This window comes from Nicotiana tabacum, chromosome 21 (assembly GCF_000715075.1).
Source record: "Nicotiana tabacum cultivar K326 chromosome 21, ASM71507v2, whole genome shotgun sequence".
NCBI classification, from domain to species: Eukaryota; Viridiplantae; Streptophyta; class Magnoliopsida; order Solanales; family Solanaceae; genus Nicotiana; species Nicotiana tabacum.
Window position 1 is genome coordinate 14,074,224 of NC_134100.1, and position 13,464 is coordinate 14,087,687.

Here is a 13,464-nt window from a genome sequence, read left to right on the forward strand (position 1 = left end):
GATCCGATTACAAAGTGGCGGAGATATTCTTCCTGCATGCCATTGAACCGCTCTGTTTGGCCATCAGATTGCGGATAGAAACTTGAGATGTGACTCAATTTTGACCCGAGACACTTAAAGAGTTGGGTCCAAAAGTTGCTAGTGAAGCGTGAGTCGCGATCACTAACGATGTCTTTAGGCATGCCCCAATATTTTACGACATGCAAGAAGAAGAGTCGAGCTGTATCTTCTACTAATATATAATTTGGGCTGCTATAAAGGTAGCATACTTGTAAAACATATCCACCACAACCAAGATAGTTGTGAGATCTCCAACCTTGGGCAATCTGGTGATGAAATCCAAGGAAATGCTTTCCCAAGGTCTCTTTGGGACAACTAGTGGTTCCAAGAGTCCCGCTTGTGTGAAGCAGTCCGGCTTGTCCTTCTGGCATACTAGACAAGTCTTCACATACTGAGCGACGTCATCGGCCAATAATATGCAGGCAAAGTAATTCCATGGTGCATTTTTCACCAGGATGGCCGACCCACAAAGTATCGTGACATTCCGCCAGAAGATTCCTTCGCAGATCTCCTCCTTTAGGAACATAATGTCGGTTCCCTTTCACTTTCAAGAAACCATCTTGTATCTAGAACTGGGGAGTCTTGACCTGTCTTGCCAAATCAACCAAATACTGTGCAGCAAGATCCTTGATGAGTAGATCCTGTATCTGGTCTTTGATGGTGGTGGCTACTTCACTCCCCCGTAGGGTGGAAAGTAGGCACACCGATGCTAGATCTACTCTCCGGCTGAGTGCATCAGCAACATGATTGGTTTTCCCACTTAGGTACTCTAGGTTGAAGTGGAATTCCGCTAGGAGTTCCCGCCACCTGGCCTGTTGACCATTCAGCTTCGACTGGGTCATGAAATGGCTAATAGCTGTGTGGTTTGTCTGGAACACGAATGGGGTTCCCAGTAGATAGTACCTCCAAAGACATAAGCAATAGACGACAACCAATAATTCTTTCTCATAGGCAGCATAGTGCCTCTCTACATCCTTTAGCTTTCGGCTCTCGTACGCTACATGATGCCTTTTTTGTAGCAAGACTCCGCCAAAGGCATAGTCGGAGGCATCCGTTTTACCTCGAATGTCTTGGCCAAATCAGGGAGGGACAAGACGGGGCTACTAGACATAGCCGCTTTCAATGTGTTGAAGGCCTCGGCTCTCCTGGGTCCCCAATCCCAAGGCGTGACCTTCTTGAGGAGATCTGTTAATGGCACTGCGATGAGGGAGTAATTTTTCACAAATCGCCAATAGAAGTTGCATAGGCCAAGGAACGCCCTCAAGGCGTGTATATCCTTAGGCGGTGGCCAATCTGCGATAGCCTGAATCTTCTATTGGTCCATCTTGATCTGCCCTTCCTTGATGTTATGTCCGAGGAAGTCAATCTATTTTTGAGAAAAGGAGAACTTGGATAGCTTCGCATATAATTCATGCTCCCCAACCGGGCTAGGACCTTCTGCAAGTGCTCCAGGTGTTCTTCCAGTGTTTGGCTATATACCACAATGTCATCCAAAAAGACCACCACGAATTCATCAATGTACTCTCGGAAGACTTGGTTCATCAGGGTGCAAAATGTGGCTGGAGCATTAGTCAAGCCGAATGGCATAACCAGGAAGTCGTACGACCCATATCTTGTCACACAAGTCATCTTGTGTTCATCACCCTCTGCAATCCAAACTTGCCAATAACCTGTCTTCAGGTCTATTTTGGAGAACACCGTCGCACCACCCAGTCTATCAAAAAAGTCTGCCATTAGCGGAATAGGGTACTTGTTTTTCACTGTGATTTTGTTTAGGGCCCGATAATCAACACAGAGTCGTAGGCTTCCATCATATTTCTTTTGGAATAGCACAGGGGACCCGTATGGGGTCTTGGAGGGCATGATGATCCCTGTATCTAGCATTTTCGTCAATTTTCTTTGAAGCTCGGTGATTTTAGGTTGTGACATTATGTAAGGCGCCTAGGCGGGTGGCTTCGCACCCATCACCAACTCAATCTCATGGTCCACAGTGTCCTAGGTAGGAGTCGCTTTGGCATGTCCTCTGGCATGACGTCTTCAAACTCCAGTAGCAACTCTTTCACAAGTGCAAGAATGGGACCCGATGAGCGTTCCATATCTTTAATGCAGAGAGTGTCCAAGAATGTAGGTTCATGTCTTTTGACTCCCTTCTTCAACTGCAAGGCCGAGATGTTCTCAGCGGCCATCTTCATGGCCATGCATGGGATAATGCAGGGCTTGGCCTTTTTTATTCCCATCATCAGTAGCATGCATACGGTACGGGCATGGTGTTCATTTGCCTAAAGAATTCCAACCCAACTATCAACTCAAAGTCATCTATGATCACCATGCGTAGGTTGAATTTTCGTTCGTAAGTGCCAAATTTCATTGGTACCTCTTTGGCTATTCCACCCACTGGTTGAGGAGGTGAATTGATAGCCTTGAAACAACCTCTGCCCTTTCCTATAACTAGACCAAGGCACTCCACCTGAGTCAAGGCTAAGTAGTTGTGCGTAACCCCCGTATCTATCATTGCCCGAATGGGCTTGCCATTCACATTCATCTCGACGGATATTAAGGTCTTCTCTTGTTTAAGAGGAGTCCCCTCATCCGCCTTCTTTTTTCCTTTCTTGGTAATTGGGCAGAGGTCCTTCTTCTTACGGATACCAGCACTGATTCCCGCTAATGCCTCAAAAATAGAGCCAACAATTGCATTGAAGGCACCTACTGGTTTGGTCTGGTCCGCATCATCTGCGTCGTCATCCGTCCCTTCATCAAAAGCTTGATGGGCATTTATTTGTGCATGTGGGAATTCACTTTTCCAGTGTGGTCTACCGCAATGATGTCATCCTGAAGGGGGCTTTCTCCCTCAATCATTGTTGTTTGACGCAACACTATTGCTGCCTCGGGAAGGAGCCTTAGATTTGGTTACACTCCAATATCCTTCATTTCTGCTAGGGCCACCATTGCTAGGCTGTCCCCCTTTGTATCCCGCTCGGATAGGCAGTTAAGGCCTATCCTTTAAGTTTCCACTTGATAGTCTCCAAGGCATTTCACTTCTTGGATTGCCTTGGGTAAGGTATCTATCCTTTGTCTTTGCAGCTCTATACGGGCATAAGGTTTCAACCTTTCCAGGAATGTGAAGAGCTTTTCTTTGTCCCCAATATCACGTATGTTCAGCATGAGCATGGAGAATTCTTGGACGTAATCCCGCACTGATTTGGTCTGGCAGAGCTCCCATAGCTTTCTCCTTGCATTGTACTCAACATTTTCGGGGAAGAACTGTAGGCGCATGGCTGCCTTCAGTTCTGCCCATGTCTCAAGAGCATCTTCACCGGCCCTTATGGCTTCGTACTTTACCCACCACCAGAGTTTAGCATCACCCTTAAGATACATGGCAGCAGTTGCTACCTTCTTAGTTTCTTCTAGGCCCTCCACAACATCGAAGTACTGTTCGATGTCAAAGATGAAGTATTCCACTTATTTGGCATTCCGAGCTCCACTGTATGGCTTTGGCTTAAGAATTTTCAATTTTTGTGCCAGGGGGCGAGGTTCATAGCACCCCCAATTTGGTTTCCGCCTCCTCGAAACAGGCCTTGTAAAGCAACATTGACAACATTAAGCTGCCCTCTAAAGTTGTCTATAGTTTGTTGCATGGCAGTCACCCTGTCTGCCTCTTGTGCCCGATAGGCTAAATCCTTGGCATGCTCCTGTTGGAGGCCCTCAAATTTGCCAAAAAATTTGGCTACCTCTATGGCTGCCATTTGCCAGTCTCCATCAGAGTCGCGACTGATATTTTCTACGTCAACTTTGTCTTAGAGCATTTTGTGGTCTATGTCGTCCAACCTTTGCACTAGGCTGGTTCTTAGTTCAGGCACCGTATCCACGATGGGTCATAATATGTCAACCATCACTTCAGGGGTCGCAATGTGGTCCCCATGATTCATCATGGTCAGAAATGGTAGTAAAGGCAATGTGTTCCCTCGTCCGATGTCGAGCCTAGGCTCTAATACCAACTGTTACGTGGCGCCTTCCTGAGATTCCTTAGAAGGGTGACGTAAGGCTAAGCAACTGATGTCACTGCAGTTACTATCCGCTAACTAAGGTCCCCTCCGTATGCTAGACGAGATTGTCAGTGCCGTACGGGAAAACCAATATCAAGAGCAAATGAGAGAATATAAATGAGAATTGAGAATAAAAGAAAGCTTGATTGCATTAATGAAAGCTATTGCAGAAAGGCAACACGGTGTCGAGGGGGAGAGACACTAGTACAGAGAATTATTTGCTTGCTAGAAAGTTTGATTGATTGATACCCCCCTAATAGTGCTTAAAAAAATTAACCAAAGTTACAAGAATGACCTAACTAAGTTAGAGAAACACAATGGAAGTGTATGAAATAAAAATACTCTATATTTACAATGAAAACGACTTAGTTTTCTACAAGGTAGAAACAGGTCCATTGTCATCAACCTTGTCTTTGGCATCACGGTCTACGTGCGGGGCGCTGTTGGCGTCTACCTGCAACTGGCGCTGGTGAGGGATATCAGTGGGGCGATAGAGGTACATGCGCGCTTGTCACTTGGTGCAGCTAAGACCACGGGGCCGTCCATGGCACTAGGCGTTGGGAGGCTTGCTAGGACACCACGGGACGTGTCCAAGGGGTCATGGGGCATGGTTGGAAAGCCGCCCATGACATTACATGCGCCAAGTCCCTGTGTTCATAGAGTAGCTCCAAGTTGGCTACAATTGCTTCGTTGTTCGATTCTTCATCTGCCTGGAAATATCTTAAGGTAGGTTCCCATACTTCCGCCGGGATTAAAGCTTCTGCACCGTACACAAGAGAAAAAAAAGTATCTCCCATGCTCGACTTGGCCATTGTTTGATATGCCCATAGAAATCCGGGTAATTCCTTGGGCTAATTGCCTTTAGCCGCTTCAAATCTTTTCTTGAGGTTTTGAATAGTCACTTTGTTCGTTAACTCTGCTTGACCGTTTGAATAATCACTTAGTTCATTTTAACTTTTGCATCGATAAATTGTGGCCCATTGTCGCATTCTATCTCATTTGGTATTCCAAACCTGCAAATTATATTTACCCACAAAAAGTCCACCATTTCGCATTTTTTGATCTTCTAATTAAAACCTGCTTCCACTCACTTAAAGAAATAGTCAGTCAAAATTAAGAGAAATCTTACCTTTCCGGGAGCCGATAACAGTGGTCCAATGATGTCCATCTCCCATTTTATTAATGGCCATAAGGATAGAACCGAATGTAAGGGTTCTTCCGGTTGATGCACCAGTGGTGCATAACATTTGCACTTATCACATTTTCGTACGAAGTCTTTGGTATCTTGTTTCACATGAGACCAATAATATCATGTCGTACAAACTTCAAAACTAAGGAATCTATGCCTGAATGGTTGCCGCATATTCCTTCGTGGACCTCTCTCATGACATAGTTAGCTTCAGATGCCCCTAAGCATCGGGTCAACGAGCCTTGGAAAGATTTTCTATACAATTGGCTCTCCTTAAGCTATATCGCGCTGCTTTGGCGCGCAGCACCCGGGATGCTTTAGAGTCTTCGGGTAGCTTCCCGTGCTCGAGATAATCAATGATTTCATTTCTCCAGTCCCAGACCAAATTAGTCGAAATTTACCTCACAATAACCATATGTATCCAGGACTGAGTTCATCAGTTGTACTACGATCTCGGACTCTGATCCCTTTATTCCCGTCGATGACCAAGGTTTGCCAATGCGTCTGCATATGTGTTATCTTCCCTTGGTATATGAGTAATTGACCACTCCCGAAATCGCGCCAACAGAGCCTGGACTTTTACCACATATTGTTGCATGCGCTCCTCATTGGTTTCGAAGATCCCGTAGACCTGATTTACCACTAGCTATGAATCGCATTTGATTTTGATGACCTCAGAGTCAAGTCCCTGGGCCAATTCGAGCCCTACAATCAAAGTTTCATACTTTGCTCCATTGTTAGTTAAAGGGACCGTTCTGATAGCTTACCTTAGGGTTTCCCCCGAAGGTGTGATTAAGACTATACCGAGCCCGGGTCCTTTTATGTTGGAAGCTCCGTCCATAAATAAGGTCTAAGCCACTGATGTCGATTCCGACACCATTAATGACTCCCTGGTTTCCAGAGGCAATAATAGCAGATTGAACTTGGCCACGAAGTCAGCCAAGACTTGCGACTTAATTGCACTTATTATTTGTGTTCTATGTTGAATTCACTCTTTCTGATAGCCCATTTGGCCAATCTACCAGAGCTTAGGTTTATGGAGGATGTTCCGCAAAAGGAAAGTAGTCACCATAGCTATCGAGTGGCATTGAAAGTAGGGCCTCAGCTTCCGAGCGGTGACTACGAGAGCTAAGGCTAGTTTCTCCAAATATGGGTAGCGAGTTTCTGCTCCTATTAAAATTTTACTAATATAATAAATGGGAGATTATGTACCTTCGTCCTCTCGGACTAAAATCGTACTTATCGCAACTTCCGAGACCGCAAGGTAAACTAGAAACGTTTCACCTTCTTTTGGTTTTGAAAGCAATGGAGGGCTTGACAAGTACTTCTTCAAATCCCTCAAAGCCTGCTGGCTCTCCAGGTTCTATTCAAAATTATTTTTCTTTATGAGCAGTGTGAATAAACGATGGCATTTTTCTGATGACCGGAAAATGAACCTACTCAAAGCTGCCAATCTCCCCGTGAGCCTTTGGACTTCCTTCACATTTGACAGTTGGTCCAGGATGTCTTCTATAGCCTTAATCTTATCTGGGTTTACCTTAATTCCCCTTTGCGATACCAGAAATTCTAGAAACTTGCCAGAGGTGACCCAAACGCACATTTCTCGGGATTAAGTTTCATATTATGCTTCCTTAGGATGTCGAAAGTTTCTTGAAGATGTTTAAGGTGATCACCTACATTCAAAGACTTAACGAGCATATCGTCTATATAAATTTCCATAGTTTTTCCTATTTGATTTTCAAACATCCCGTTCACTAGCCGTTGATAAGTGGCTCCGGCATTTTTCAACCCGAAAGGACATCACATTGTAGTAATATGTACCAAAATTCATTATAAATAAAGTATTTTCCTGATCCTCCGGGTTCATCTTCATTTGGTTTTACCTGGAATAAGCATTGAGGAAACTCATTAACTCATGCCTGACCGTGGCATCAATCATTTGATCGATGTTTGGCAGTGGGAACGAGTCTTTTGGGCACGTCTTATTAAGATCTTTATAATCTGCACACATGCGAAGCTTATTGTTCTTCTTAGGAACTACTATTACATTGGCTAGCTAGTCTGGATATTTTACCTCTCGGATCAAACCTATATTAAGTAAGCGGGTTACCTCTTCTTTGACAAATTTATTCCTAGCTTCGGAATAGGGCGTTTCTTTTGTCTTACTGAAGGTATGTTGGGATCCAAGCTTAATTTGTGCACGACTACCTCCGGCGAGATGCCTTTCATATCCTCATGCGACCATGCAAAACAATCGGCGTTACATTTAAGGAATTTAATAAAGCCAGACCTGAGCTCCGGGTGCAGTCCAGTCCCCAAGTGAAATTTCCTTTCTAGGAATTCTTCGAATAATGCAACCTTCTCCAGCTCTTCCACTGTGGATTTTGTTGCATCCATCTCTTTTGGAACTTGAAAATATCTCAGCACGTGATAATATTCTGACGTCTCTTCCCCCGGGCTAACTTCATCTAGTTCGGGTGCAGGTGTCTGTTCGTGTAATTGCTATGTCATGTGTTCCTTTCCTTTGCTACTGGAGATCAAAATTGCATTCATCTCCCTTGTCACCGATTGACCACCCCTTATCTGCTTAATTCCTTCGGGCGTTGGAAACTTCAGCAATTGATGATATATTGATGGTACAACTTTCATCTCGTGCAACCATGGCCTTCCCATAATGATGTTATATCCTATATCACCATCCACCACTTCAAAGAGAGTTGTTTTCATTACTCCTTCAGCATTCATGAGTCATAAAATTTCTCCCCGGGTTGTCACACATGCGAGATTGAATCCAGCAAGGAGCTTTGTGGTTGGAATAATGCTTTCGGTAAGCTTAATTTGCTCCAATGCTCTCCATTTTATGATATTAGCCAAACTTCTTGGATCCAATAGAACATATTTAATCTTAAAATCTAGCACATTTAATGAAATTACTAGTGCATCGTTGTGTGGCAGTAGCAATCTGTCTGTGTCCTTCTCTGTAAAAGTGATATTGTCTTCCTGGAGCCTTTTGCTATGGGTTATTGATACTTTCATCTTCTTTGCTGCTGAAAAGTTGACCCCGTTAATCTCGTTCTCTCCGAAGATTATGTTGATTATTTGGCACGGGGGATCTTCTCCTGCTTTCGAGGGTTCCGTATTGTCCCGGTTACGACCATAATTGTTCTTAGCTCAGTCACTCAAGAATTCTCTAAGGTGACCATTCTTCAATAATATTGCGACTTCTTCCCGGAGGTGTCGGCAGTCCCTTGTCCGGTGGCCATTCATCCCATGGTATTCATACCACAAGTTGGGATCCCTTTGGATGGGATCAGATCTGATCGGTTTCAGGAACCGTGCTTCCTTGATGTTTCTCATGGCTGACACCAATTCCACCATACTAACATTGAAGTTGTATTCCGATAACTTGGAATAAGAAGGATCCCGTGACCTTGACACTTCTTTATCCTGTAGTGATCTATTGTTCTAACCTCGATCAGTCCTCCTATCAACGACAAACTTATCCGTTGTTCGGGAGCCTCTACCGTGGCCTTCAGTCCATTTGTAGGGCAAAAACCGGCCCCTCGAATTCCGTATGTCTGTGTCGTAATCACTCTTCGATTTTTCACTATTCTTCTCTCGTCCTTTAGTCGACGATGGAAAGACAACCTGATCATCTTTGATCCTTATCTTTGACTCGTATCGGTTGTGGATATACGCCCAAGTCGTTGCTTGAAACTCAAGCAGGCTTTCCTTCAGTTTTTGGGAAGCGTCTGAACTTCTCGGATTCAATCCCTTGGTGAATGCTTAAGCCACCGAAGTTGTTGCTTGAAACTCAAGCAGGATTTCCTTCAGTTTCTGGAAAGCGTATGAACTTCTCGGATTCAATCCCTTGGTGAATGCTTCAGCCGCCCATTCATCCGGGACAACTTGGAGCAACATTCTCTCCTTATGGAATCGGGTGACGAACTCTCGTAGTAGCTCGGACTCTCCTTGCGCAATGTTGAATATGTTGGCATTTCGGGCCTGTACTTTTCTGGCCCTGGCATAAGCCTTGATGAATGAGTCCACGAGCATTTAAAAGGAATCTATGAAATGCTTGGGTAACAGTGAATACCACGTAAGGCTCCCCTCGTGAGGGTTTCTCCAAATTTCTTTAGCTGAACATATTCAATTTCGTGAGGAGCTAAATCATTTTCCTTCACCGCCATTGTGTAGGTGGTGATATGCTCTTGAGGGTCTGAAGTTCCGTCATGCTTTGGCACTTCAGGCATTTTGAACCGCTTCGGGATTAGATTTGTTGCCGCACTTGGCTTGTATGGCAATTGAGTATACTTCTTTGAATCTGGACCTTTCAGCACTGGTGGCGTACCCGGGATTTGGTCCATGCGAGTGTTCACTTCCCTCATAAATTGTAAAAGTTCATTCTTGAAAGGGTTGTTCTCATTATTGAGGCCGGATCAGCTCTCCCCAGCCCCATCGGAGCCAACTTCACCCCTGGGAGTGTTGTTGTCGATCCTCTATGTTGTTTGATTCGCGCGAGCACCGAGAGGAATTGACTCTCGTCTGCTCGCATTATTCGAATCCCCCAACAACGCCTGCTTCAACTCCATCATAACCTTATCCTACCGCGTGAGGTGGCCTAGAATGATCGCCTGTTGCTCTTGCAAGACCCTTACCGAGTCAATGACATGTTCCTCATTAGCATCATCGGGAGTTCTCTCCCAAAAATGTCAAGGATATTGCCTGTCATGCACCGGTGTGACGCCATTCCCCTTATTGTGGGTGTCACTAATTGAGTCCTCAAAATGAGGTTGATTCCCTCGAATCTCGGGGTTGCGCGTGTTGTTAATAGTGTTATCTGCCATTTCTCATGAATATTTCTAAGACAAAATAATCAAAACACGTTAGTAAAAAAGGCAAGGATCAATTTAATTGCATGACTGTCTAGGCCTCACGGAGGGCGCCAAACTATTTATCCGTAAAATGGTACAATTGAATTTCTACGTGGTTTCCAGACAAGTGAATTAATTTGATCCTAAAATAATAAAATAATCAAAGAATTATGCAATACTTAGCCATAGGATATAGACGAAATAGCATAAGCAACAGTTCCGGGAATAGGGTTTCCGAGCACAATAACAACAAAATCAAAAAGCAAGAAGATAAGAGTGTATTAAGCTTTGAATATAATGTAGCATAAGTTTGCTAGAAAATCCGTATCCTTTACAATGATATTTGAGCTCACTATTTATAGCTACGTCTAAGGAAGGAGGTCATATGACTGTGCCCCTCTTTAATGTCAATTATGAGGGTCATTGATGAAGATGTAACGGTGAACATAAATACCAAATTCCCTATAATGGGAAATTGCCCTTCATGCCACGAAATATTCTCTATTAAATGCTACCGGGCAAATAGTATTTATCACATCCTCATGAGCATTATTCTTTCCGGTGACAGACGGAACAATTGCATTCGGTCTTGACAATCCCCCCATCATGGGTTCCACGCGTCCTTCTTTTGGACGACCACGTGTCATAGCATATTTTACCCTATATAATTATATAAGTTGTTATCCGTTCTTTAACTTAGTTTTCTTGCAATGACATATGTAACACTTAGATATTGTAGGTTTTGAGTTGAGAGAGTGAGTTCTAAAATGTATATCTAACTCTATTTATACACTTCTTTAATTTTCGTACATATATATTAGATTCGGTCCTGAAGCATTGGGTTTTGTCGAATCATGAGCCCATGCATTGTTAGATCCGCCACTATTTTCTTGGACTTACGATTTGGAGGTGAATATGTTATGTTTGTATAGGGTGAATTTGTGTTATGTACTGATCAGACATGTAGTAAGAGAACACAAAAATTATTCGCAAGCTTGCACACACGTGGGAAAGTTAGAGCTTTTTGAGAATGGAGAACCCCAGACGGCTGTGGAGGCCTGAAAACAAGACAGTTCGAAAAAAGAGTCTTTTGTCTACACACTTTGGAGAATAGAATAGACGAAATGGCTGTGATTGACAAAGTAGGGGGAGGTGAGTCTTGTCTCCTTTCACTTTGTCGTACTCGGGGGAGTGATCACAAGAGCTAGAGTACATGCCAGATGAAACGACAGTGGTTCCATACGGGGGATTGTCAGGTTCTTAGTGGTGCATTATCTGGAATAGGTTGGAATTGGAAATAATTGGAAACGAGGGAGGGAAAGGAAAAGCAAAAAGTTTTATGCGTTTCATCTTGGTCAATGATGGACTAAAATTATGTCATAGAAAAAGCCAAGATCCCATTCGTGCATGCACAAATTTTGATATCTATACCACAATCCTGCACGTCTAACAGAATAATGAAGATGTGATAATTAAAATAATTCATATGATGTTCTTATATATGCTGTCTCAGTGAGACGTCACAACTCAGAGAGCTTAGTCAAGCCACATACTTCATACATATGCTTGGTAAGGCAGGAGGAATCAAAATCTTAGCCAGTACACAATAGTGATATGATGCCTAATATATAACCACTTCATAATAGTGTGGAATATAGAAATAGTGAAACGACAGCCACCTATACTTGTCTTAAATCTTGTATTTGTATCATGAAATTCATTAAATATGTATAAATTTTAAATTTAGAATCCAACTATTAGAAATTTAAAGTTGTCGTTATAGAAGAACTCAAGTACCTACTACCTCCCGCTAGCACACGTACTATGTATGTAACCATGCCCACGAAGGTTTAGAATGATGAAAAAAATAAGCTCCCTAGTTTTGTCTTTATTAGAATTTTAGTTTGCATCTTTAACAATTTCGGGTACTTATGAAGCAATACTGAGTAGGCAGGAAGAGTAGAATTATATTAATGACACAATATTAAGATGAGGCACATCATTAAATTCCATGACAGTGAAGATTAAGAGAAGTGGAATTAAATTAGAGCCCTTGTCGCCAAATGTGTAGCAGCTGACCAAATTCCAAGAAATGGTCACGTTACTAACACATGCTAATTACATTAATATTAAGAGACTTCTTCTCATCTTGTCTCCTTCATTTGCTATATAGATGACATTGCTTTGAGTCTTATTGCCTATCACATAGTTAAGAGTTTCCGCTTGACAAGAAAATTACAAAACCAACAATGGCTACTTCTTCAAAATCAAACCACATTCGATCAATAAGTTTACCAGCAAGATCACACCCTACAACTAAAAGAGTTGAAGATGCAGTCAATAACCTCAAAACATTGAAGATATCGACTGCATCGACAGCTGAGACCATGCACGTTGGTCTACTAGGCCTAGAGGAGTTATACAAATGCATGAATGATTTACTTAACTTGCCTCAAACACTTCAAGCCCTCTCTCAATATCAACAAGGGAAATTAGTTGAAGATTTATTGGATAAATCAGTGCGGCTTCTTGATTTGTGTGGCACTATAATGGAACTCGTCTTACAATACAAAGAAAATGTAAGAAACCTTCAATCGTCTCTCAGAAGGAGGAAAACAGATTCAATAACAGAAACCAGCATGGCCAAATTCACCACCTTCAACAAGAAGATTAAGAAGGAAGCTAAAAGATTAGTCTTGGTCTTAAAGCAAATGGATCAAGAAGCCGAGGGCGGATTTGTACCCAAAGATGCAGACCAAGACACAGTAGATATGATTAAAACGCTAAAGGAGGCGAATGAAATGCGCATTTCCATTTTTCAGATGTTTTTGTCCTTCTTGTCTGTTCCACTTTTGAAGCCAAAGACATCTAAATGGTCATTGGTTTCAAGCTTTGTGAACAAGGGAAGAATAGCATGTGTAGGTCAAGAAGAAAAAATGAACTTGGAAAATAGGCTGGAATCATTCGAGGCTCACCTTGACAACTTTGAAAATGGCTTGGAAGGGTTATTTAGGCGCATGAATAGATCAAGGAGCTCTCTCCTAAATATGAAGTCCTGCTAATTTAATTTAGCAAATTTTGTTTCATAAACAATTGTGTAGTTATTGTTAGAAAAATATTACAAAGTGAAAGATTTATCTCCAATTTTCCTCTCTCTATATGTGTGTGGTGTGTGTCTCTCTCCCCCGTGCTTCTTGAGCTTTAGACCACTGGCTTCCAACTAGGGTGCTTGGAAAAGAAAGGAGTATTTTATTCTTTTACTACCTTGTATTCTACCATTGTGATTGAATTAATTGCT

The 13,464-nt window shown here is 42.8% G+C and overlaps 1 protein-coding gene across 1 annotated transcript; it reads left to right on the forward strand.

The window, feature by feature from the left end:
• Positions 1-12,389: 12,389 nt before the first annotated feature.
• LOC107813866 (uncharacterized) lies at positions 12,390-13,243 on the forward strand. Its single transcript, XM_016639180.2, has one exon. It carries the CDS (start codon positions 12,416-12,418, stop codon positions 13,226-13,228), a length of 813 nt encoding a protein of 270 aa, XP_016494666.1. The 5' UTR covers positions 12,390-12,415; the 3' UTR covers positions 13,229-13,243.
• Positions 13,244-13,464: the final 221 nt, after the last annotated feature.

What these genes read in the sequence shown, in the direction of transcription:
- LOC107813866 (XM_016639180.2), top strand. Translation starts at nt 12,416, where the DNA reads ATGGCTACTTCTTCAAAATCAAACCACATTCGATCAATAAGTTTACCA.